At 43.5% G+C, this 27,738-nt stretch overlaps 1 protein-coding gene across 3 annotated transcripts in view; it reads right to left on the reverse strand.

Annotated features, from left to right (window-relative positions):
* Nucleotides 1-27,022, reverse strand: part of CDKL1 (cyclin dependent kinase like 1) — a 69,101-nt gene extending 42,079 nt beyond the window's left edge. The window contains exons 1-2 of one of the 3 annotated variants that reach the window (XM_089906166.1): nt 26,642-27,018; nt 26,208-26,495 (exon numbers count right to left, since the gene is read on the reverse strand). In XM_089906166.1, the coding sequence (XP_089762292.1) occupies nt 26,208-26,375 (168 nt within the window). In that variant the 5' untranslated portion in view covers nt 26,376-26,495; nt 26,642-27,018. Of the gene's footprint in view, nt 1-26,207 lie in introns of all 3 variants that reach the window. The other 2 variants (XM_030763418.2, XM_022570615.3) reach the window with 2 other exon arrangements.
* Nucleotides 27,023-27,738: the final 716 nt, after the last annotated feature.

The raw sequence follows: 27,738 nt of genomic DNA on the forward strand, positions 1-27,738 counted from the left end.
GTTATAAAGCAGAAACTAACACACCATTGTAAAGCAATTATACTCCAATAAAGATGTTAAAATGAATAAATAAATAAAAGTGGTTAAAACAGTAAGTTTTATGATATGTATATTTTACCATAATAAAAAAATAAAATAATGTTGGTTTGCAAGAGAAAAAAAAAACAAGTGCACTATAAACAATGTCAAAAGACAAATAATTGGCAGGGAAATATTTGTTAAAGTTATGACAAATAGAGAATGATAGCTCTAAGATAGCTCTAATATTACAAAGAAGTTTTATGTACTATGAGGAAAAAGACAACCTAGTGGAAAAAATGGGCAAAAGCTATAAATAGGTAACATACACAGAAAAGGAAATATAAACCATCAAGAGACATGAAAAGATACTTAATCTCACTAGTAGTAAGAGAAAGGCAAATCAGAGCAACAGCTTGATGTGACGTTTTTTCCTAACATATAGGCAAACATTCCAAAATTGGTAACATCCAGTGCTGCCCAGGGTACAGGGAAATGGATCTTCTCACATATGGCTGGTTAGAATGCAAACTGCTACAACTTTTGGGGAAAGTTTTAGCAATATTTATCAAAAGAATATACCCCACTGCTGCTGGCACCAAGAAACCTGTGTGCAAACACAGGTCACTATCCACACCTCCCTTCCCGGGAGCCTGTGCAGCCTGCAACGGTGAGGGTCCCGTGATGCAGGAACAACTTCCCCGGGAGAACGCACAACGCGCCTCTGGCTGGTGCAACGTCACGCCGGCCTCTGCCGCCACAGGCTCTCCCCGCACTCCGTGCCCCCCCGCCCCCCGGCCTCAGTGAGCCAGAGACCCCGAATCAGCTGCTCCTTTAACCCCATCCTGTCTGAGCGAAGAACAGACGTCCTCCAGCGACCTACACGCAGAGGCGGGGCCAAATCCAAAGCTGAGCCCCGGGAGCTGTGTGAACAAAGAAGAGAAAGGGAAACCTCTCCCAGCAGCCTCAGGAGCAGCGGATTAAAGCTCCACAATGAACTTGATGTACCCTGCACCTGTGGAATACCTGAATAGACAACAAATCATCCCAAATAGAGGAGGTGGGCTTTGAGAGCAAGATTTATGATTTTTTACCCTTTTCCTCTTTTTGTGAGTGTGTATGTGTATGCTTCTGTGTGAGATTTTGTCTGTATAGCTTTGCTTTCACCATTTGTCCTAGGGTTCTATCAGTTGGTTTTTTTTTTTAACGTAAAAAAATTTTTTTTCTTAATAATTATTTTTTTCTTTTAATAACTTTATTTTATTTTACCTTACTTTATTTTATTTTCTTTTATCCTCTTTCTTTCTACTTTTTCTCCCTTTTATTCTGAGCCGTGTGGATGAAAGGCTCTTGGTGCTCCAGCCAGGAGTCAGTGCTGTGACTCTGAGGTGGGAGAGCCAACTTCAGGACACTGGTCCACAAGAGACCCCCCAGCTCCACATAATATCAAATGGCGAAAATCTTGCAGAGATCTCCATCTCAACACCAACACCCAGCTTCACTCAACGACCAGCAAGCTACAGTGCTGGACATCCTATGCCAAACAACTAGCAAGATAGGAACACAGCCCCACCCATTAGCAGAGAGGCTGCCTAAAATCATAATAAGGCCACAGACACCCCAAAACACACCACCAGACATGGACCTGCCCACCAGAAAGAAAAGATCCAGCCTAATCCACCAGAACACAGGCACTAGTCCCCTCCACCAGGAAGCCTACACAACCCACTAAACCAACTTTAGCCACTAGGGCAGACACCAAAAACAATGGGAACTACGAACCTGCAGCCTGCAAAAAGGAGACCCCAAACACACTAAGATAAGCAAAATGAGAAGACAGAAAAACACACAGAAGATGAAGGAGCTAGATAAAAACCCACCAGACCTAACAAATGAAGAGGAAATAGGCAGTCTACCTGAAAAAGAATTCAGAATAATGATAGTAAAGATGATCCAAAATCTTGGAAATAGAATAGACAAAATGCAAGAAACATTTTAAAAGGACCTAGAAGAACTAAAGAGCCAACAAGCAATGATGAACAACACAATAAATGAATTAAAAATACTCTAGGGCTTCCCTGGTAGCGCAGTGGTTGAGAGTCCGCCTGCCGATGCAGGGGACACGGGTTCGTGCCCCAGTCGGGGAGGATCCCACATGCCGTGGAGCGGCTGGGCCTGTGAGCCATGGACGGTGGGCCTGCGTGTTCGGAGCCTGTGCTCCGCAATGAGAGAGGCCATAACAGATAGAGGCCCGCGTACCGCAAAAAAAAAAAAAAAAATACAAACACATGGAGGCTAAACAATACACTACTTAATAACGAAGTGATCACTGAAGAAATCAAAGAGGAAATCAAAAAATACTTAGAAACAAATGACAATGGAGACACGATGACCCCAAACCTATGGGATGCAGGAAAAGCAGTTCTAAGAGGGAAGTTTATAGTAATACAATCCTACATTAAAAAACAGGAAACATACCAAATAAACAACCTAACCTTGCACCTAAAGCAATTAGAGAAAGAAGAACAAAAGAAAAGCCCAGTTAGCAGAAGGAAAGAAATCATAAAGATCTGATCAGAAATAAATGAAAAAGAAATGAAGGAAACGATAGCAAAGACCGATAAAACTAAAAGCTGGTTCTTTGAGAAGATAAACAAAATTGATAAACCATTAGCCAGACTCATCAAGAAAAAAAGGGAGAGGACTCAAATCAATAGAATTAGAAATGAAAAAGGAGAAGTAACAACTGACACTGCAGAAATACAAAAGATCATGAGCGATTACTACAAGCAACTCTATGCCAATAAAATGGACAACGTGGAAGAAATGGACAAATTCTTAGAAATGCACAACCTGCCAAGACTGAATCAGGAGAAAACAGAAAATATGAACAGACCAATCACAAGCACTGAAATTGAAACTGTGATTAAAAATCTTCCAACAAACAAAAGCTCAGGACCAGATGGCTTCACAGGCGAATTCTATCAAACATTTAGAGAAGAGCTATCACCTATCCTTCTCAAACTCTTCCAAAATATAGCAGAGGGAGGAACACTCCCCAACTCATTCTATGAGGCCACCATCACCCTGATACCAAAACCAGACAAGGATGTCACAAAGAAAGAAAACTACAGGCCAATATCACTGATGAACATAGATGCAAAAATCCTCAACAAAATACTAACAAACAGAATCCAACAGCACATTAAAAGGATCATACACCATGATCAAGTGGGGTTTATTCCAGGAATGCAAGGATTCTTCAATATACACAAATCCATCAACGTGATACACCATATTAACAAACTTAAGGAGAGAAACCATATCATCATCTCAATAAATGCAGAGAAAGTTTTTGACAAAATTCAACACCCATTTATGATAAAAACCCTGCAGAAAGTAGGCATAGAGGGAACTTTCCTCAACATAATAAAGGCCATATATGACAAACCCATAGCCAACATTGTCCTCAGTGGTGAAAAACTGAAAGCATTTCCACTAAGATCAGGAACAAGACAAGGTTGCCCACTCTCACCACTCTTATTCAACATAGTTTTGGAAGTTTTAGCCACAGCAATCAGAGAAGAAAAAGAAATAAAAGGAATCCAAATCAGAAAAGAAGAAATAAAGCTGTCACTGTTTGCAGATGACATGATACTATACATAGAGAATCCCCAAGATGCTACCAGAAAACTACTAGAGCTAATCAATGAATTTGCTAAAGTAGCAGGACACAAAATTAATGCACAGAAATCTCTGGCATTCCTATACACTAAGGATGAAAAATATGAAAATGAAATTAAGAAAACACTCCCATTTACCATTGCAACAAAAAGAATAAAATATCTGGGAATAAACCTACCTAAGGAGACAAAAGACCTGTATGCAGAAAATTGTAAGACACTGATGAAAGAAATTAAAGATGATACAAATAGATGGAGAGATATACCATGTTCTTGGATTGGAAGAATCAACATTGTGAAAATGACTCTACTACCCAAAGCAATCTACAGATTCAATGCAATCCCTATCAAACTACCACTGGCATTTTTCACAGAACTGGAACAAAAAATTTCACAATTTGTATGGAAACACAAAAGACCCTGAAGAGCCAAAGCAATCTTGAGTACGAAAAACAGAGCTGGAGTAATCAGGCTTCCTGACTTCAGACTATACTACAAAGCTACAGTAATCAAGACAGTATGGTACTGGCACAAAAACAGAAATGTAGATCAATGGAACAGGATAGAAAGCCCAGAGATAAACCCACACACATATGGTCACCTTATCTTTGATAAAGGAGGCAAGAATATACAATGGAGAAAAGACAGCTTCTTCAATAAGTGGTGCTGGGGAAACTGGACAGCTACATGTAAAAGTATGAGATTAGAACACTCCCTAACACCATACACAAAAATAAGCTCAAAATGAATTAAAGACCTAAATGTAAGGCCAGAAATTATCAAACTCTTAGAGGAAAATATAGGCAGAACACTCTATGACATAAATCACAGCAAAATCATTTTTGACCCATCTCCTAGAGAAATGGAAATAAAAACCAAAATAAACAAGTGGGATCTAATGAAACTTAAAAGCTTTTGCACAACAAAGGAAACCATAAACAAGACCAAAAGACAACCCTCAGAATGGGAGAAAATATTTCCAAATGAAGCAACTGACAAAGAATTAATCTCCAAAATTTACAAGCAGCTCATGCAGCTCAATAACAAATAAACAAACAACCCAATGCAAAAATGGGCAGAAGACCTAAATAGACATTTCTCCAAAGAAGATATACAGATTGCCAACAAATGCATGAAAGAATGCTCAACATCATTAATCATTAGAGAAATGCAAATCAAAACTACAATGAGGTATCATCTCACACCGGTCAGAATGGCCATCATCAAAAAATCTAGAAACAATAAATGCTGGAGAGGGTGTGGAGAAAAGGGGACCCTCTTGCACTGCTGGTGGGAATGTAAATTGATACAGCCACTATGGAAAATAGTATGGAGGTTCCTTAAAAAAACTAAAAATAGAACTACCATACGACCCAGCAATCCCAGTACTGGGCATATACCCTGAGAAAACTATAATTCAAAAAGAGTCATGTACCAAAATGTTCATTGCAGCTCTATTTACAATAGCCAGAAGATGGAAGCAACCTAAGTGTCCATCATGAGATGAATGGATAAAGAAGATGTGGCACATATATACAATGGAATATTACTCAGCCATAAAAAGATAAGAAATTGAGTTATTTGTAGTGAGGTGGATGGACCTAGAGTCTGTCATACAGAGTGAAGTAAGTCAGAAAGAGAAAAACAAATACCGTATGCTAACACATATATATGGAATCTAAGGGGGAAAAAAAAAGGTCATGAAGAACCTAGGGGTAAGACGGGAGTAAAGACACAGACCTACTATAGCATGGACTTGAGGATATGGGGAGGGGGAAGGGTAAGCTGTGACAAAGCGAGAGAGTGGCATGGACATATATACACTACCAAACATAAAATAGATAGCTAGTGGGAAGCAGCCACATGGCACAGGGAGATGAGCTCGGTGCTTTGTGCCCACCTAGAGGGGTGGGATAGGGAGGGTGGGAGGGAGGGAGACGCAAGAGGGAAGAGATATGGGAACATATGTATATGTATAACTGATTCACTTTGTTATAAAGCAGAAACTAACACACCATTGTAAAGAAATTATACTCTGATAAAGATGTTAAAAAATAATAATATACCCCCAAAACATTGGCAAAATATCTGAGCAAACACCTCACCAAAGAAAATAAATAGATGGGAAATAAATATATGAAAAGATGATCAACATCTTTTTTCATTAGGGAATTGCAAATTACAAAAACAGTGGGATACCATTACACACTTATTAGAATGGCTAAATCCTAAAAAAAGCTGACAACACCAAATGCTAGTGATGATACTGAACAATACGAACTCTCATTCATTGGTGGTGGAAATGCAAAATGGGACAGTCACTTTGGAAGACACTTTGGCCATTCCTTACATAGCTGAACACAGTTGCACCATAAGGTCCAGCCATCCACTCCTAGGTGTTTACCCAAATGATTTGAAAACTTATATTCACACAAAAACCTGAACACGAATGTTTATAATTGCCAAAAACTGGAAGCAAACAAATTGTGTTCCTATAGGTAAATTGTGCTACATCCATAAAATGGAATATTATTCAGTGATAAAAAGAAATGAGCTATTAAGGCATGAAAAGGCATGTATGAAACAAATGCATATTGTTAGGTGCAAGAAGCCCGTCTAAAAAGACTAAATACTGTATGATTTCAATTTTATGACACCCTGGAAAAGGCAAAACTACGGAGACAGTAAAAAGGTCAGTGGTTGCCAGGGGTTCAAAGGATATGTGAGAGGGTTGAACAGATGAAACACACAGGATTTTTTAGGACACTGAAACTATGCTGTGTGATACTGCAATGGTGGATATGTGACATTACACATTCGTCAAAACACATAGAACTTTACAGCACAAAGAGTGAACCTTAATGTATGCAAATTTTAAAAAATCATTTAGGAGGTTAGGGAATGCAGAATGTGACAAAAGAATCTAACTGTATTACAAATGAAACCACCGCACTGAAGAGGATTGTGGGAGGAAGTGCTGACCTAAGTAACTTTGGAAATGGGTAGACAGTGTAAGACAGAAGTCAAAAGGAACTACACATAAGCATTATACTCTTGTTGATAAAGCTGTTTCCCGTGGGAATAGGAATTAGCAATTCTGAATTAGCAATTCTGAATAGGAATTAGCAATTCTGAATTAGCCAGGTTCTCCCTGTTAGCGTGGGACTTTACATCTAAGCAAGGAGAGGAGGCTAGTGTAACTCATGATCCAATCTATGCATGGACTAGAGTTGGAGGCACCAGTATAAAGTCATGTTTAGTTTAAGACAGATACCGATACAAATAGGAATAACTATAGCTAAGTGTATATACACAGGTTAGTACGCACACATACATTACCTTGCTTCCTCAGCTGCGAGGGCCTAGAAACAAGCACATCCTGTAGCAACAACTACTCCTAGTGTTCAGATCTTAGTTCCTAATATCATTCTCCAATAAAAGGAACTAGGGCTCCTTAAAGAAAATGGATGATTCCATACGGGGCGGGAAAACCCAAGATGAGGCTGAAGTATCTTGCAGTGCCAGAAAGGACAGTGCTAAAACAAAAACAGAAACAAACCCTGCATCGATGGGGGTATGTCAAAGGGACACAAATATCCATAGGTCAGTACTGAATGAATGAATGAATGAATGGAGAGAATAAATAAATCTATGTAAGAGAAATCCAAATAATTTATGTAAATACTCTGTCATCAAGGAGGAGAACCTAACTCCCCACTCCTTAAGTGTGGGCTGCATATGGTGACTTCCTTCCAGAAGAGTACAGTGTGGAGAAGCCGAATAGGAGTAACTTTATAGCGAGAAAACAGTCAAACAGGTGATTCTCAACCAGGTGATTAAGATCAACATCAATAGTGACAGTATGTACACTTGATGTGATTCAGTCTTCCTTCCCAAAACCCATAACCCCAGTCTAGCCATGAAAAAAAAAACAGACAAATTCCAATAGGGGGCAGCCTACAAAATACCTGACGAGTACTCCTCAAAAGTGTCACGGCCATCAAAAACATGGAAAGTCTGAAAGTGTCACAGCCAAGGGAAGCCTAGGGACACATGACAACTAAATGTAATGTGGTGTCCTAGATGGGATCCTGGAACAGAAATCCTTTGTCTCAGACTTTACTTTCTGGGAGATACACAGGCTAAGACAGGTGGTACCAGAAGTGACTCTAGCCAGTGGATCTTCAGAATGGGATTCTGGAACTGGATTGATCGCCAGGCGGATGGCAACAAGGACCCCTCTGCTGGTGGTAAGTGGGGTAAGAGAAGCCCTGGGGAGCTGCAGCAACACAATCACTAAGATTCCATTAGGCTGGTTTTGAATGAGGTGCAGGTTTGGCTCACGCAATGGCAGTGCACATGCGTGGAGTGGGGCAGTGGTGACGACAGGGGTTATTGAGTGAGCTGACTTTTGTGAACACCTTTATGTTGTTGAAAAGAGAAGAGAGAAGAATGACGGGTTTGGGTTAGCCACCGGTCAACTGCAGGAATCAGAAGGCCTCTAAGGCAGTATTTAGAGAGACATTTATCTCCTGCAGACACAAGGTGCTAAAACCAGGCTCAGGACTTTAATAAGAGTAGCAGAGATACAAAGGAGACAACGTTCAGCCTCAACAGGTCTCTTAGGCCAACGTAAGGGCTCTGGTGAGTAATGAGAGGGACGCTGAGATCTGGAATAGGGACATTTAGGAGGATGAGCCTGAGACTCTTAAACTCTCAAATTTCCCCAAACCCTCTGGGCTGGGAGAAGCAACTTCTGCCCTTTTGCCAAAGTGAAACACTTCCTCTCACACAGAGATCCTCATTGAGGAAAGTGCCTCTTTAAGAAGATGATGCGCATCCTCCTTAGATTCTATCCCCACCTCCTCCCAGGGCACACAGACCTGTAACTAGGATGAGGTTATAGCAGCACCTGAGCAGGGCAGCACGGCTCTTGCTCCAGGAGGAAATAACTGTACTCAAAGAACTCAAGACCTGGCTCATATGTAACAGCAGTGATCTTGAGGGTGTTGTACAATGAAAGTAGTGAAATATACAGCTGGATGCGGGGAGGAGGATTCGTTGACATGAAGCACTCTCCTGTAACTTGGGACTTACTTCCTGACAATGACACCTGGAGACAATCTTTAATATGCTGCTGGTATTTGAAACTTGGCCTTTCAATAGGTAAGATGGAGATGCTGGAACTGCCTCAGCAGAGTATTGAGGAAGGGGTCTGGGAAATCAAGGAGGTGGAAATGTTAGAGTGGACCTATTAGGTGACACTGCAAAGATGACACACACCACATCTTCATTATCTTTCCTTGGGAGGCCAGGAGAATATTCCCTGCACTAAAGCAGTAAGGAAGGCACAGGAAAGGAGATCACCAGCATCTTTGAGAAGCTCAGTGGTGGCTGTCCTTTGTAGGCTGGGTGGACAGGCTTGTCATTTGTAGGCTAGAGATGCTACCATGGAATTAGGCTCTCTGGTTCCAATGGGAGTGATAAGATTCTGGAGTGGCTGAGACCAGGTGCTGACAGCGGCAAGATGTACATAGAGACCATTATGGGAGGTAAGGCCAGCTGCCTTATTTCCCAGAAATCTGTGCTAATGCACAGATAGGAACTCACCATGGAGTTCCTATAGGTAAAATAGAAGGGCAGCTGGCAGGTGTTACTAGGTTTGTCTTACCAGAAGAAATGGAGACATGGCGAGCAGAAAATTGATGTCAACTGTTAGAAAACTGCAGTCCTCACCCAGTTTCTAGATCTAAGTCAAGTTTGTAGACCAAAAAGTGCTGTTGATTGAGTCACCTTGCCAAAGGATCCTGCAATGCTACCACAAGTACTCCTCAATCCTTTCCCAAAGCAAACTGTAGCCATTTACCAGAGTAGCTGAGGAAAGGGAAATACCCAGACCTTTCAAGAGCTGTGGCTACAAAGTCCAAGGTGGCACTGATATCTGGGGACCCAAAAAGCTATCGTGGCTCCACGTTAGAGTAATGCCACACAGTGGGCCTAAAGGGTCCATGGATCCACTTTTGAGATTACTTCCTCTACTCCCAAGTGAATAATTGGGATGGATACACATTGGTTCCATGATTTGTGAATAAGAACCAATATGGCAGAAAGGGCCAAACAGAAGCGCCTGAAATTGCACAGCCCACAACATGACCCTGGCCAAAACAGGAAATCAGGAGCAAAACCACATCCCAGGAGTAACTGATGAGATTAGTACCACCATCAAAGATTTAAAGGATGCAGGATTGGTGGTCCCCATCATACCCCTACTCAGTTCACCTGGGAGACGGCTCTAAACTCAACCAAATCGTAGCTCCAGTTGCAGCTACTGAGCCAGGTACGGTTCTCTCTCCTGGAGCAGATCTACACAGTCCCCGGTACTTGACATGGAACTACTAATCTGATGAATGTATTCTTTCAAATCCCTATCAGTACGGAGGATCAAACAGTTCACTTTTTGTGGACTGGATAACAGTTCACATTCACTGTCTTGCCCAAGGCCTAGGTTAACTCTCCTTTTCCCTGTTACAAAAAGCCCACAGGGACCTTGATCATCTTGACACTCCACAGAATATCAAGCTGGTCCACTTCATTGAGAACACCAAGCTAATCGGACCCCCTGCGTGAGCAGGAAATGACAAGTACTCTGAATGCCCAATTAAGACACATGTCTGCCAGAGCGTGGGAGAAAACCCTCTGAGGCATGGCATACGGGTAATGTTCTAGGGGTCCGATGGCCTGGGGCAGGCTGAGACATCCCCTCGAAAGGAAAGGACAAATTGTTGCACCTTGTATCCTCCGCCACTAAAAAGGGGGCATGGCACTTAGTGGTTCTCTTTAGATCTTGGAGGCAGCGTATATAGTCCTTGGGAATACTGCTCTATTTAATTTACCAGGCGATTTGGAAGGCTGCCACTATTGAGTAGGACCCAAAGCAAGACAGAACTTTACAGTGGGTCAAAGCTACACTACCACTCAGGCCATATGACTCTGTATATCCAATCATGCTAGAGGTATCCAGCTCCTGACATGTCACTGAGCCCTAGTAGAGACTGAGCACCTGACCATGTGACATCAAGCAACTATGTGATCCAGAGCTGCCCCCTCTGAACTGGGTGATAGAGATCCACTGTCATAAGGCCGCATGGATGCAACAGCAATCCACTATACTATGGAAAGTATTCATTTGTTATCTGGTTTAAGCAGGTCTGGAGGGAACAAGCAAGTTACAAATAATAGGTGGCCTATTCTCCCCTGTCACCTAGTTGAAGACGGACTGCCGATATACTTACAGCCCCACCTGGCAGAGCCTCGAAGGACATGGTGAAAGGGAATCCTCTCCCTGAGCAGAGCTTCAAGCGGTGCATTGGATGGTTTACTGTACGGAGGAAGAAAGGACCTGAGCCATGCATGGACCTGTGGGCAGGGGCACATAGCTCATCTAGTTGATTAAGAGTCCAGATGGAGCGAGACTGAAAGATCATTTGGAGAAGAGGCATAAACTGTACTTGTGGGAGTGAGCACAGAGCTTGAGGATCTTTGGGCTTCATATTAATACCCACCAAAAGAGCATCGAGGGCTTCCCTGGTGGCACAGTGGTTGAGAGTCCTCCTGCCGATGCAGGGGACGCGGGTTTGTGTCCCGGTCCGGGAGGATCCCGCGTGCCGCGGAGCGGCTGGGCCTGTGAGCCGTGGCCACTGGGCCTGTGCGTCTGGAGCCTGTGCTCTGCAACGGGAGAGGCCACAACAGTGAGAGGCCCGCGTACCGCAAAAAAAACAAAAAAGAGCATCGACTGCAGAGGAAGTACTGAGCAACCAGGCAGAGGATGTCTTTTCAGGGGTCAGGCTGCTTTGTCTTTGGCCGCCCCAACCCTTGTGTAATTGACCTATGAACAGAGTGGCCACAGCTGCAGGGATGGTGATTATACGTGGCCCAACAGCACTGGCTTTCTCTCCCCAAGGCTGATCTGGATACTGTTGCTGCTGAGTATCCAACCTGCCAATAGAAGAAAACAGGTACTGAGGCACCGATCTGCACTGTCCTTTAAGGAAACCAGCTGTTACTCGGAGCGGGTAGAGATTGTCCCTACTGGAACTGATACTAACTCTAGATATGGGTTTTGCCTCTTCCGCCAGCACCACAATCCGAGGGCTTTACTGGCATGGGAGTCCACACAACATCAGACCAGGGGCCCATTTTACAGCAAAGGAGGCATGACAGTTAGCACACGGCCATGGGATCCGCTGGTTCTGCTACCTACCTCATCATCTACAACCAGCCAGCCTAATGGAACGGTGGGATCTGGACCCTGGCCCTTCAAGGGTATATGCATTGAACCAGCAGCCACCACACGGTGCCACGTCTTCAGTGGCTAATTTGTTGGTTTGGGAACCAGGAGTGGAAGAACACTCTCGTTTGGTAAAGAAAAGCTGCCTTGATCCCACATTTTCTCCAAATGCCAAGAACCCCGTGGTAGACACCCTGGCTAATGGCTTAGTTTTGGGGATGGCTAGAAGAGGGGAGGAGTATCAAAAAACCTGGAGTTACAGGTGAAGAGGTGAAGTTAATTTATTTTAGGTCGGCAACAGACAACATGGACAGAACAGAACGTGCCAGGCTGGTCCTCTGGCCACAGACCTGGGCTGAGATCTCTTGTGGATTCCTCTCAAGACCCAGCCCAGGATGTGGATGTACACAGCGGAGGCTTAAACTGTTTTACTGACTAATAAAGTATATGAAAAGTACTAGGAAAGAAGCAATAGTACAAACGAGATCAAAATGAGAATTAACAATGACACGGCCAAATATTCATGCAGCAACGTACTGAGAGTTATAAAACAAATGATTAGATTGGTTTTTAGGTTTTTGGTTTGGTTGATAGTGTCAGTTGGTTCAGAAACTCACCTTTCATTATTCTAACACAAAGAGAAATGGAGTTCAAAGATTTTTCAACAGGGCAATTTTACACCAAAGCATTTTTACTACAGTGCTTTTTAAAGTTAATAAGTAACAAAGAAGATTAATAATTAGCAAGAAAATATGCCTGTTGAAAGCAAATTTGTGGCCTAAAACATCAATCCTGCCAAATAAAAAGGTGAATTAAAACATTAAAAAAGTAAGAATGAAAGATACGAGCCTGGCCCCTTAAAAAATTATTTTATTGCATGTAAAAAGTACTACTTTCTAGTGTGGTTTGAATATTTGATAATAACTATATGTAACATAGTTGTCTACCTATAAATCATTTTTGCTGGAAATAAAATTAAGTGGCAAAGGGCTTCCCTGGTGGCGCAGTGGTTGAGAGTCCACCTGCCGATGCAGGGGACGCAGGTTCGTGCCCTGGTCTGGGAAGATCCCACATGCCACGGAGCGGCTGGGCCCGTGAGCCATGGCCGCTGAGCCTGCGTGTCCGGAGCCTGTGCTCCGCAACAGGAGAGGCCACAACAGTGAGAGGCCCGCGTACCGCAAAAAGAAAAATTAAGTGGCAAAGAAAGCAACAGAATATATTTCTTATCAATGTGCATTATAAAATCATTTATATATCCTGTTCTATGATATTTTATATATATCCTGTTCTATGATATTTTATTTTCTAGAGTAAGGTGTGTGGCAGGATGTGTGTAAGGGCGTTTAGAGCACTGACAGATGATGGTATGAGCTTAATCTCCTTGCAAACTGGGTATTTTTAAAAAGGTAAAGGGCCAGCTTGTTGATTTCTGCTTCTTTTGTTCTTGAAGTATGAGCATGGCAGCTTTATTTCTTAGGAGTTCACTACACAGCGGGAACAATCTTTCTAGACAAACACACTCTGAGTTAAGCCAAAAAAATCCTCTAATAAACAAACAAAACAGTCTGTTACTATTTGCAGTTAGTACGTTATCTTGTAAAAATAAAATCAAACAGGTCTCCACTTGTGGAACAAATAGGGAGAGAGGATGATAACGGGTTTTGTTTGGTTTCTACCATTGTGGGCAAGGGAATGCTTCCTTTGTCCTCCAATTGACAACCAGTTTCCATAAACTCCCAACACCTACATACATTAGCAATGAACCTGGAGGGGTCAGATCTGCCAGTCTCTAGTGAGAACATCTGCATACAATAAAAGCTGTATAATCGAAAGGTCCCAAACTGAGCCTGCAGGTCAAACATTGTCTGCTGATGTGTTTTGTTTGGGCTGAATGGTGTTAAAATATTTTTTTTAAATTTCTTGTCAACATTTTAAAATCATGTTGCATTCTCACTAAAAGGAACCAGGGCTCCTTGGAGAAATGGCTGATTCTAGAGTTGGGGCAGGATGAGCCTGGAGCATTTCGTTGTGCCCCACAGTAAAGAAGTACACAAGGAATGATAGGCACCTGTCAGACCAAGGAGCTGGGTCCAATGAGCCTCAAATGGACAAATGTGTGACAATTTGAGAATCAAAAAGAATGACAGTGATGATTTGTAACACGGTGAATTTTTTAAAAATCCATAATTCACAGTGACACTAAAATCTGTGTGTACTGGGGGCAAGGGCGTGGGTGAAAAAGCTCTTTTTACAGAAAAATTATAACTAATGAATGTAGAAAGAATTGTTGAAATCACCATTTTACAATAACTCTTAGTATAATTGATTCAGGCAAGGATCATTGGGCGACAGTTGTTGGGGAACAAGGCAGTCACACTGTTTCAAAGTATCACCCCACAGATTGCTTATTAATTATAAAGGGGAAAATGTTTCTTTACAATTGTGGAATATGACAGACCCATCTTAACCAAGAGATTAAAACTGAGAGCACCAATTACAGGACAAAATGATATCATGTACTTCCCAAAGAGAACTAGTGTGATGGACACAGCCTCATCCATGTGTATCCTTGCTGAAAACATTTACCCTGTATCAAATCATGTGGAAACAGTGAGACTTATGTTGAGGCACATTCTGCAAAGCAGTTGACCTGGACTCTTCAAAAATGTCAATACCATGAAAGACGGAAAAAAGAATTTAAAAGTTAGAGAACTGTTGGACAGCCACATGTAAATCAATGAAGTTAGAACACACCCTCTCACCATACACAAAAATAAACTCAAAATGGTTTTAAAGGCTTAAACATAAGACATGACATCATAAAACTCCTAGAAGAGAACATAGGCAAAACATTCTTTGACATAAATCGTACCAACATTTTCTTAGGTCAGTCTCCCAAGGCAATAGAAATAAAAACAAAAATAAACAAATGGGACCTAATCAAACTTATAAGCTTTTGCATCGCAAAGGAAACCATAAACAAAAAGAAAAGACAACTGACAGAATGGGAGAAAATGTTTGCCAACAATGCAACCAACAAGGGCTTAATTTCCAAAATATATAAACAGCTCATGCAACTCAACAACAAAAAAAGAAACAACCCAATTGAAAAATGGGCATAAGACCTAAACAGACATTTCTCCAAAGAAGACATACAAATGGCCAACAGGCACATGAAAAGATGCTCAACACCACTAATTATTAGAGAAACGCAAATCAAAACTACAATGAGGTACCACTTCACACCAGTCAGAATGGCCATCATTAAAAAGTCTACAAATAATAAATGCTGAAGAGGGTGTGGAGAAAAGGGAACCCTCTTACACTGTTGGTGGGATGTAAGCTGGTGCAGCCACTGTGGCAAACAGTATGGAGGTTCCTCAGAAAACTAAAAATAGAATTACCATATGATCCAGCAATCCCACTTCTGGGCATATACCCAGACAAAACTATAATTCAAAAAGATACATGGACCCCTATGTTCATAGCAGCACTATTCACAACAGCCAAGACATGGAAACAACCTAAATGTCCATTGACAGATGAATGGTCCTACTGTACAGCACAGAGAACTATATTCAGTACCCTATGATAAACCATAATGGAAAAGAATATTTTAAAAATGTATATATATGTATAAGCGAATCACTTTGCTGTACAGCAGTAATTAACACAACATTCTAAATCAACAGTGCTTCAATTTAAAAAGAAGTTAGAATACTGTTTTAGATTGAAGAAGACTATAGAAACATGGCAATTAAATGCAATGTATGCTCACTGATTAGATCCTGGATTAACATACATATGTATATATACATATATACACACATATACATATATACATTATAATATATATATAATAATAATATATCATTGAGACAATATGAGAAATTTGAGCACAGACTGTATATTAAATAATAGTATTGAGTCAATGATACATTTCTTGAGTGTGGAAATCACGTTGTGGGACATAGAAAAATTTCTTCATTCTAGGAGATTCATGCTGCATACTTAGGAAAAATGTGTGTGTGTCAGCCAAAAAAGTAAGTGTGTGTGTGTGTGTGTGTGTGTTTGATAGAGATAGAAAAGAAATGAAGCAGAATTCTAACATTAGAATTAACTAGATTACTGAATCTAGTTAAAGATATGTAGGTATTCATTGTATTATTCTTTCCTCTTGTGTGCATATATATTGAATTTTTTTTCAAAACAAGAGTTACGGGGGAAAACCCAGGAGATTTTACACAAAATTTTGATCTCTGGCTTTAAAAAAAAGACTCTAAAAGTCTAGCCCCCTTGCAGCCTGTGAGCTGGGTGGGCAGTGGCCACCCACTTCCCACAAGACAGTCTCCAGTTTGCCCTAGTCTCCACTGCTCCACTGCCCACTCCACTCATTTATGTTACCATTGTGATTCCCCACAGACTTTTGAGTTTGTAATCCCACATAAACCATAACAGAGAATGCTGAACATGGCTAAAACAAGTTACAGAAATATGTTACTAATCTATTATGTTTCAATAAGCCAATTAAGCAATACGAAGAAAAGGGACCTAGAAATGGCACCAATTAGCAACAGCAAGATTAAATTGTTAAAGATGTCACAGGATTTCCCCTGGAGACTTCTACTGAGTTGGGAAACGCTATTCAACTAATGCGGGGGAAATATTCCTTCAACTAATACTAGGGGAGACGAAGCCTTCAGAAATTATGAAAACTCTGCTTAGATTCTAATGCTAGGGAGCATTTACATGGTACTCTGCTAGCATTCCATGGAATGGGACCTTGACACAAGAGCACGTGGTATTAAGCACTACATAAATGCTTTGAAAAACAGGGAATCTTGACAGTCCTGCTTCCCGCGGCACATTACCGTCACCAGGATGGTAATATGCCCAGCAGTGTTTCTGGTCTGATATTTTGAAACGGGGGAGACCACGTTAAGTGCTTCACCTTCACCTCCTCCCCTTGGAACCCCACCTTTCTGCCTTCCCACCTGTGCCTTTCTTTCTCCTTTCTCTACTGCTCCGCCTGTCTCCTCCTCTCTCCTCTCTCCTTTGCTACTGCTCTTTTGGACCCTCTACTTTCCTGCCCTGGCATCCTTAAGGCTGCTTGACTGCTGTTCGGTGGTTGTCCCCAAAGCACCCTGCTACCCTCAGCAACGTCAGCAAAGCAATGCCAAACAGAGACATAAATCATGGCAATAAGGTGGGCCAGGTTCCAGCGGGCACTGGAGCTTTTGCCCAAGGTCACCCAACAGCTTTGAGCCGGATCAGAAACTGCAGTTCCTAAATGTGGCTCCTGTCCCCGAGCAGTCACACAGCCCACAGCTTCGCTGGAAGTAATTTTTTTTTTTTTTTCCTGTACGCGAGCCTCTCACTGTCGTGGCCTCTCCCGTTGCGGAGCACAGGCTCCGGACGCGCAGGCTCAGCGGCCATGGCTCACGGGCCCAGCCGCTCCGCAGCATGTGGGATCCTCCCGGACCGGGTCACGAACCCGTGTCCCCTGCATCGGCAGGCGGACTCTCAACCACTGCGCCACCAGGGAAGCCCTCGCTGGAAGTTACTGAAAGTGAGGAGACAGTAGGAAAACAGGGACTGCTCTGAACATTCAGCAGGTTACTACTATTCATGTTTAATTACAGTCAAATGAGAGCATGTTTCTGGCACACAGTACACACTCAACATTCTCATCCTCCCATACCCCATGGACCCTTTGTTTTTTTTCATATTTGTCACTCAAAAGAGTCTTTTTACACATTTTTCCTAATCATCTCTCAATGAAATTTTAATTCCAAAAATATACTGTATATATGTATATGTACTATATGTATATCTGTGCTTTATACAATAAAAATGTTAGGACCCAACTCCTAAGAACCAATTTTCATCTTCTTGGGGGTGACACTGCTCTCATGAAGAATGAATGAACTTTATTGTAATGTTTATAGTAAAGTTTTAAATGGACCTTTTCCCCCATGCTTATCTCCACCTTTGTTGGTAGCAAACCATAACTTTGTGCCTGCTAAAATAATCTATAGAGTTAAGGAATAAGAATTGGAAAAAAACTGATATTCCAGTAAGAACCCCAGGCTTCCACAAAAGCCATGAGTCTCAGCACTAAGGCCCGCTGGAGGCAAGGGCGGGATAAGCCCTGAGGACCAGTCTCTGGGAGACTTAAGAAAGAGTACAGCGTTTGGTGTACCACGATGGTTCTGAGGTGTGGGAGCAGCAGGGCATGGACATGGGGACAGACAGAAATGTGTCGGTATCCAGGTCACTAACCAGGAGGCCATGACAAGTCACTGACCATCCTACATCCATTAGTAAAACGGGATAACAATACATACCTCCTAAGGTTGTTGTAAGCGTAGTTAGTGCATCCTAGGTAACAATCCTTGGCATTTCACCCAAGACCACTGAGTCACCAAATGGCAATATGATTCCGTCTCCTTGTTGTTGCTCTTGCTTTTCTCATCTTACGGAAGGAGGATAGTCAAACTTTGACTGATGTTGGTCTGATCTACTCTAAGGCCCCTGTACCGTCTGCCTCACTGCCCAACATCTGCCCAGGGAACCTCATAGCTGCTGGCTGGAATCCTTTGATTCCTCTTCCAATAGTTCTACCATTTGCATCCCACAGAGAGAAGGTTCAGTAGCATAGAGGCTTGGGACCTTAGTAATACAATGATTCTGGGTTGGTTGGCTTGTGTTTGTTTTGAACCACACAGTTCTTTTCTTGCTGGACACACAGATATTCCCCAGGGGGCTGGGTTCAATTACAGCCACCTGCTTTATGCAGAAGCAGTACCCACTTCTTGCCACAGGCCTGTGATGCCAGACTTCTTGATTTAAGATGATTTCCTTTCAGGGACTGTCTCTCTCTCTCTCTCTCTCTGTAACCTGGCTTCTGTCATGACCATGGCGCCTCCTATCCAAAATATCTTTATATGCCTGGGACTTCCTTGGTGGTCCTGTGGTTAAGAGTCCATGCTCCCAATGCAGGGGGCCCAGGTTCCATCCCTGGTCCAGGAACCAAGATCCCACATACCGCAACTAAGCACGCGTGCCGCAACTACTGAGCCCGCGCTCTAAAGCAGCGGTCCCCAACATTTTCGGCACGAGGGACCGGTCTCGTGGAAGACAATTTTTCCACGAACCGGGAGTGGGGTGTGGGGTGTTTCTGGTGGTAATGCTGGCGATGAGGGAGCGGCAGATGAAGCTTTGCTTGCTCGCCCACTGCTCATCGCCTGCTGTGCGGCCCTGTTCCTAGGGGTTGGGGACCCCTGCTCCAGAGCCTGCACGCCGCAACTAGAGAAGCCCAAGCGCCACAACAAAGACCCAGTACAGCCAAAATTAATTAATTAATTAAGAAAATATATCTTTATATGCTTGAACCCTAGTTATGGAAAAGGGTTGAACCATCTCCTGAAGGGTTCATGGCTCACAACACAAATCAGATGTCGTACACCCTGCTAGAAGAAGTTCTAGGCCAATAGCTTTAAGACAGCTGTGGGTCCTGTTACGTAAAGACTAAGAAGAGTGTGTGGAAAGAACCTAGCAACATTCCAAATAAAAGAAAAGGTGGCCTAATCTCCTAACTGGTCCATGAACTGGTCTTTTATTATGCTATAATAGTTATTTTGGGTCATGGTCTAGGTTGGTAACTCAAGGTCATGGCTCTAGGAATTCTCTCCCTCCATTAGCATACAAATATACTTATTTCTCCGTATTAAAAACAACTTCAAAAACTCTCTCTTGATGCCACATCCTTCCAAGCACACACTGCCCCATTTCTTGGCTTCCTTTTATAATAAAACTCCTCAGAAGAGTTGCCTTTATCACTGTCTTCACTTTGCTCTTCTCATCCTCTCTTGAACCCTCTCTGATGAAGCTTTTATTCCTACCACTCTACCCAAATAGTTCTCATTAAGGTCTCAAATGACCCTCATATTTTCAAAGCCAATGGCTAATTCTAAGCCTGTACTAAAGGTGACCTTTGACACCATTGAGCAACCCCCTCATTCTTGAAACATTTTCTTCCCTCATTTTTTTTTTTTTTTGCCACACCACACGGCTCGTGGGATCTTAGTTCCCAGACCAGGGATCGAACCTGGGCCCCCTGCAGTGGAAGTGCGGAGTCCTAACCACTGAACCATCAGGGAATTCCCTTCTCTCAGCTTTTAAGAACATTGCTCTTGGGATTTTCCTGCCTTGAAGATCACCCCTTCTTACCTCTTTTGCTGGTTCCTCAGCTTCCTGACCTCCAGATGCTGGAGCTCCAGGGCTCAATCTTTGGTACTTTTCTCTCCATTCCCCATGGTGGTAACTCCAACCCGGACTTTTCCCTGAATGCCGGACTGGTGCACTTAATTGCCCACTTTACAGCGGGTTTACACCTCAAATATAACATATCCAAAACGAACTTTTCACTTCCTTTCCCCCAGATTTGCACCTGGGTCTCCCTATCACAGTGAATGACCTCTTCATTCTTCCAGGAACTCAACTGAAGAACTTTGGAGTCATTCGTGATTCCTCATCCAACCATCGGATTCCTATGCGCTCTTCTCTCAGAATAAATCTTGAATTTGACCACCTCCACTGCTGCCCCTCTGACCCAAACCCCATCACCTCACACCTGGATCACATCAACAGTCTTCTAAAAGAGCTTCCTGCTCATGGAGCTGGAGTAACCAGCAGCTAGAGGAACGTTTCTAGGGTATAAGTCATGCCAGGGCACCCCTCTGCTCAAAACCCTCTGCTGGCTCCCATCTCATTCAAAGTAAAATCCACAGTCCCTACCATGGCCCACAGGGCCCTCATATCTAACCCCCTCATCTCTCTAACTTCATCTCCTATGGCTCTCTTTCTCACTTCCTCTGCTCCAGACACACTCATCTCTTTGCTCCTCCTAGAACACACTAGAACACACCTAGAACACCTCACTTGATATTGCCTTGGGGCCTCTGTCTTACTCTTCCCCTTGCTTGGAATGCTTTCCCTCTAAAAAGCTGCAAGAGTCACTCCTTCACATTTCTGCTGGAATGTCTTCAAATGTCATTCATCAGGAAGGCTCTTCCTAACCACTCTATATAAAAAAGCAAGCCCCTCCATCACCTCTACCCCCTTATCCTGCTTCATTTTCACCACTTGACATATAATCATTTGTTTACTGTTAGTCTCTCCTTATTTGTGAGGACAGGAGCCTAGAACAGTGCCTGGTACATGGCAGGAGTTCTGTAAAATCTTGCCAAATGAACACATGTCAACTATCTTACACACAGGTGTCTCATCAGAAACAATGACTGAAAATATTGACTTCTTTCTCTTTTTTCCACAATGGAAAGTGAGCTTGAGAAAGGGTAGGATAGTTGCTTTGAGCTCAGGTATGGCAGTATAATTTTATTACTGTCACTAGAACGGTACTTAATGTTCTTAAAGTAGAGTACGAGCTGACTAACTTTAACTGGAGCAATTGTTTATTTTTCTAAAAGCCTGGAAAAAATAAGATTCAAATGAAAACATTAAAGGGTTGACTACAGTAGGACCTCTTGGTGAAGAGCGAATTACATTTAGTTTAGGGAGCAGTTTATTAGCACAAATACTGAATTTATCTCATAAAAATGTGTCACACTTTTTCCCCCAAATGGCATGAAGTAATGTTATTTGAAAAGTGTTTCAGTTTTTCAGAAAAAATGTTTTCTAAAAATATTAGCAAAATAGGTTTCTTGATAATAATTATTATCTTTAAAATCATTTACCAATGTATAGTTACATCTTCATATATGCTTTCACATCAAGAACGAGAAACACTGTAGATGTGGTGCCTTAATAATTATGCAATTGACTGCTGGACAATTCACTCCCATGATCTTATCTGCTTAATGGAAACAACTGTAATTTCTAAGAGTCTGACAGCAACTATTGGGAGTTGCTTTAAATCATTAAATAAATGTTTAAAAAACATACAAGCAATTCTCTGAGGACAGATACATGCCAAATTCTATTATAACTTAATAGACTTCCCTGGTGGCACAGTGGTTAAGAATCCACCTGTCAATGCAGGGGACACAGGTTCGATCCCCGGTCCAGGAAGATCCCACATGCCGCGGAGCAACTAAGCCCATGTGCCACAACTACTGAGCCCATGTGCCACAGCTACTGAAGCCCATGCACTCTAGGGCCTGTGTTCTGCAACTATGGAGCCCTCATGCTGCAACTACTGAAGTCTGCTCGCCTAGAGCCCGCACTCTGCAACAAGAGAAGCCACCGCAATGAGAAGCCCGTGCACCACTACGAAGAGTAGCCCCTGCTCGCTGTAACTACAGAAAGCCCGTGCACAGCAACGAAGACCCAACGCAGCCAAAAAAAAAAAAAAAAAAAAAAAAAAAATCCAAGGGACCATTCAGTTCTTTTGTGGTATTAGTATTTCGTTGTATCAGATAGATCCTATAAGTAGGACATCATCTGATCTGGGGAGTCTCTTTGTTCGCAGACATAGTACTAACTTTCATGAAATTTAGGCTGCACACAACAGCTGATGTCTTCATTTTCATCAATGGATAGTGAAATGAGAAAAATAAGGGCAATGATCTCTCTCTCTCTCTCTCTCTCACACACACACACACACACACACACACACACCCCTACACTCATACACTCTCACACACCTGAGAAATGTATATATATAGAGATGTTGTTTTAGTTGTCAACTACTCTCTCAGGAAGACTGCTTTTATCCTAAAATTGGTTCTTTCCTAGTTTTTTTAAAATATTAAAACGTCTTTTCATTTATGAAGTGATGGTGATAACCCAGCCTCTTAAAATGCCGACCAATCTGTAAAAAAAAAAAATTTTTTTTTTGAAATTTTATTGATCCATGAAATTCAAAAGTCTGCAAATGATAACTTTCTAATAAAAAATCTTGGCTGGCTTCCCTCTTTTCATGTGAAAGCCAGACTCCTCAGCCTGGCATTCAAAGCCTTCTACATCTGGTCTTAATCTACCTTTCTTGCTTTCCTTATCATAATAAGAGCAGTCTGGGCCTCAGCCCTTGCTTGTTCTCACCTGCTAAGGTCACTGAGGTACCTTCAGCCTCAGTCTTCCTAGTTCTTGACCTTAGCAGGGGTCATTAACAGCCCCAGTTCTGTGAGGGCTGTGCAAGGAAAATCCTAGGAACTCACACTCACTGAGCCCCTGAGCCCGTGAACCTGGACCCATGGAACTGTGCTTGGTTCCGGTTTAGTATTCCCCTTCCACGGGCCCTAGAGCTCTGCCTTGAATGCAGCTCAGATGGGGCCCTAAAACACTAGCCTAGACCTCAGCAGTTTCCTGTTCTAGGGACAACAACATGTCCCCAAGGCAGGCTCCAAACCCCAAAGGCCACCTGGGACCAAGGTGAAGCTATGTGCTAATCATCACTTATCCCAGGGCCAGACCTGTTTTCCAAGAAATTCCTCACACCCCCTCCTAATGGACGCTGGCTTCCTTTCCTTCTCTTTTCTCCCAGGCCTATTAGCCCAGCAGGCATCTTGGCTAAGACTTTGGGGTTATTACCTGTGTTCCTTCAATATACTGTTTTCCACTTATGCATCTCTTTTTTCCCTAGGAGAGACTGTCTGCCCTGAATGCCTTATCTCTTATTCCATGTCTCCCTAAACATTTCAAAGTCTAGCTCAAGCAAGCCTCCAAACACTTTATTTAGAGGGTTCACGACAGGCATGGGGAGACAAGGTGAATGACACAGGCCCTGCCCATTACACCCAATAGACAGGAACCCAGTCTATTGGGTGTAAGAGTTGAGGGGAAATTCATCTTCCACCGGTTAAGCATCTGAAAGACAGGATGTACAACTTCACATAAACATTGTTTTAGGTACAATGGAGCTCCATAAATATTTACTGAATAAGTAAATGGAGAAAGTATGACTTCATTTAACAAACCCTCAATTCATTTATCCAGCAAATATTTAAGCACCCATTATGTGTTAGGAATATCACAGAATTCTGAAAAGTTAGGGCTTGACGGGACAGGCTCTACTGATAATCTAGTCCCATCACCTGATACAGATCAGGGGCATCTCAGCTGTGCACTTGATTTTGGAGAATGGAGTGCTGTGTGCTTTGTACTCAGGCTCCTGTGCACTCAACTGTATCCTTCAGAGGACATCAATATTCAGTTACTCATGAGAACATATCTGACTTCCTAATTTATTGGCAACATCTACCCTTCCTAAGACTTTATTTTGCTAACATCTTTTTTTCAACCCAACAATAACATTTATTGGTATTACATGCCAAGTGGTTGATACAGAGATCTAGAGGCGAGGTCCCCATCCTGGGGCAACTGAAGTAATTCAGGGACTAAACTCGTAAACACCGTATTGCTAAAGAATAGTGAGAGGTTTCAGAGAGGTGCTCGCAGGTGACCTTCAGAATCAGAAAAAGAGTATCTCTCCACTAGAAACAGACTGGCTTTTCTTTGGAGTAAATGGGCCCTTTGAAATACAATTATCACCTTCTCCGCTAGGGAAAGCCTGAGAAAGTGAAAAACATCCATGGGCCCCAGAGAAACAGTGAGACCCTCTCTCTCCCTGTGTAGAGAGTGGGGAGGGCAGGGCAACCAGGCGGTGGGATGGGCAAACGCTGCTTGTCTCGCTCTTTCCTAGGGGAGTACTTCACAGGGGCTTTGGAAGTGTCTTCTCAGAATTGACAACATCCAGTTGGTAAAGAATGTCCTAGACCCAAATAGAGAAAGTCGTCCCCACCTGTTTTAATTTATCCAAAGCCCTCCACTTCCCATTTGGGGTCCTTATCCAGAGATAACCCCACACATGCAATTCATGGGGAGAAGAAGACTTTTAGAGAGGCCTGGAGAAAATGGAGAAGCAAAGGTGAGAGAAAATCCCCTGGATGTTTCATTGAGCTCGCACGAGGTTGCTCTTTCCTTGTTGGATAGTTAGTTGTACTTGTCAGAACACAGAGGCCCTAACTGTTTAAAACCAACCCCTACGGAGAAAGTTAATCTGTTGAAAGTTAACCCACACTGCATTCATTACAGGACGCATTCTACGTAGGGTAGGATTTGGGTTTCATCTTCACAGAAATTCAGAAAAGAAGGAAAGATACTTTCCTTTTTCATTTCTATTCCAGGAAAAAAATACTTTCAGCTTATAATAAACAACTCCCCTCCCCCCCATGTCATGGTCTCCAAGAGTTAGCTGATGAACATTTTTAAAGCAATCATTTCACTTTTTTGAGAAAAATCCTTCTAGAGACAAGACGTTATAAAGGTCAGCCGTAGATAAATGTGAGGCATAATGAAAACCTGTCAGCTTTCTAGCTGTTTGAAAACAGGTGAATGATTAATTCTCTTCATGGACTCAGAACATCAACAGAAGCTAGTTTAGAAGTTTAAAAATCATGGAAAGTTCCTGTACTATAAAAGTTGATGGCTTTTCATGAACCAGATCTACAGGTGACATGGGAAAGAAGCTACTGGGAAGAAAAATAAAATATTCCACAGCAAGTCTGAAAGTGAATACCATCGTTCCCTGCACTTAACGTCTCCACTTTATAATTCATTATATAATTGGTGACTCGTGCACAGATGTCCCATTTGTGTCACTGAGGACAGAAGTCTGTGAAGGAAGGAGATGTGGCCACATCTCAAGGCATTTATTTCACATAACATGACTCACTTTAATTTTGTTAGTCCCTGAAACTTCACTTTAAAGAATCCATTACCAGGACTTCCCTGGTGGCTCAGTGGTTAAGAATCTGCCTGCCAGTGCAGGGGACAGGGGTTCGATCCCTGGTCTGGGAAGATCCCACATGCAGCAGAGCAAGTAAGCCCGAGCGCCACAGCTACTGAGCCTGTGCTCTAGAGCCCGCGAGCCACAACTACTGAAGCCTGAGTGCCTAGAGCCCGTATCCCACAACAAGAGAAGCCACTGCAAGGAGAAGCCCGTGCACCTCAACGAAGAGTAGCCCCTAGAGGGGTGGGTTAGGGAGGGTGGGAGGGATACGCAAGAGGGAGGGGATATGGGGATATATGTATGCATATAGCTGATCCACTTCAAACACAAAATTGTAAAGCAATTATACTCCAGTAAAGATGTTAAAAAAAAAAGAGTAGCCCCCGCCGCAACTAGAGAAAGCCTGCACTCAGCAATGGAGACCCAACACAGCCTAAATAAATTAATTTTTTAAAAAATCCATTACCTTGAGCATGCAGATTTCTCGAAGGGCGATTTTCTTTATGACAGGATCATCTTCTGATTCCAGAAACCTCTTGATGGCCACAATCTGACCCGTGTCCCTGTTTCTGCATTTGAAAACAACTCCATAGGATCCTTCGCCAATTTTCCCAATTTTTTCATACTTCTCCATCACAGAAGAATAAATCTTCTTTAAACGGATCTTCACATAGTTTGAAAATGTCGCTTATAAAATCTTGGCATGAACACACTGCACTAGAGCTTCAATCAGCGATGGATCTTTGTCAAGGACCTAGAACAGAAGACGGCACTCGTTACAGAATTAGGAACCGACCCATTCCCTTAAAGCCTCGCCCCCCAGCCGTGGCCACTTGATCAAGGGTGACAGCCTGGAGTCAGCTGCCTTTGGTAACTCAAGTTTAATCGTCTGTTATATACCCTGCAAGTTAAAATGTAACCCGTCATCCTAAAACGAACTGAGTTGTAAGACAATCTATCTTTTTAATGGTAAATTCATCCGATCTAAGACACATGAGCTGGCTGGAGGACTGGGAAGGGTAAGGGCTTCCCCGGTTCTAATATCGGGTTTCATTTCCCTTCGGCAAGAAGACACCGCCCGGCTCCCCGCGCGGGCGGCGGCGGCGAGGCCCCGCCGGAAGGGAGAGCCCTGCGAGGCGCGCACCCCACGCCCCGCGCCTCCTGAGGCGGGCCCGGAGCTCTGTGGGAAGCAGGGACGCGCCGTCCCGCCGCTGGGCGGGGCCACCTCTCTCGCCCCGCCGCTGCGCGGCCGCGGGGAAACACGCCAGCGCCGACCCGGCTTCCCACCCGCGCCCCAGCCCCCGCCGCGCAGCCTCGAGCGGCGCCACGTGGCGGCCCGGCCCGCGCCTCCCTCCCCGCCCAGGACTCGCGGCGCCGCAGCTGTCGGGCCGGCTAGCTCCTGCCTCGCCGACTCCCGCCCAGCTCGGTCGCGGCCGGCCGGCCCGCGATCCCTATGGGAACCGCCCCCCGCTCCGACCTGGCCAGGGCGGGGCCGCAGCGCCCCGGCCTCCCTCCCGGACCCGGTCGCCGTCCTTGCTGCGGCGAAAGGCCCTGGTGGGCTGCCTCGGAGCCCGGGAGAAGCTGTTCTGGACGTGGGCCCGGGTCCCTGCACGTCCCTCTGCCGGGGAGAGGAGGCCTGCAAGATTGCAAACTCCAGCAGGTCGTGGAAGACGCAGCTCTGGCAGAGTCTGCCGGGAAGACGCCTGCGCTAGGAGCCCCTCACCCCACGCAGCCTGTACCACACTGTGTGATAACTGTGATTACTCCCCTGTATTCTCCGCGAGACTGTGAATGTCTTGAGGGCAGCTTTTGTGTCTCTCCTGGTCAGTGCTGTAGCAGCCAGTAATGAATGAATGAGAGAAAGGGGGAGAGGAAAAGAGGAAGTATGATGACAGTACGATGACTGAAATTGGTTAGAGTCTGCACGTACCCCCACTAGCTTGGGAGTTGGGGTGGGGTGGGGCGGTGCTTGACCGTTGACTTCCACTAGAGCTGGG

This window comes from Delphinapterus leucas, chromosome 2, assembly GCF_059928025.1.
Source record: "Delphinapterus leucas isolate spDelLeu-1000000601 "Yukka" chromosome 2, BTC_Dleu_Yukka2, whole genome shotgun sequence".
Taxonomy (NCBI): domain Eukaryota; kingdom Metazoa; phylum Chordata; class Mammalia; order Artiodactyla; family Monodontidae; genus Delphinapterus; species Delphinapterus leucas.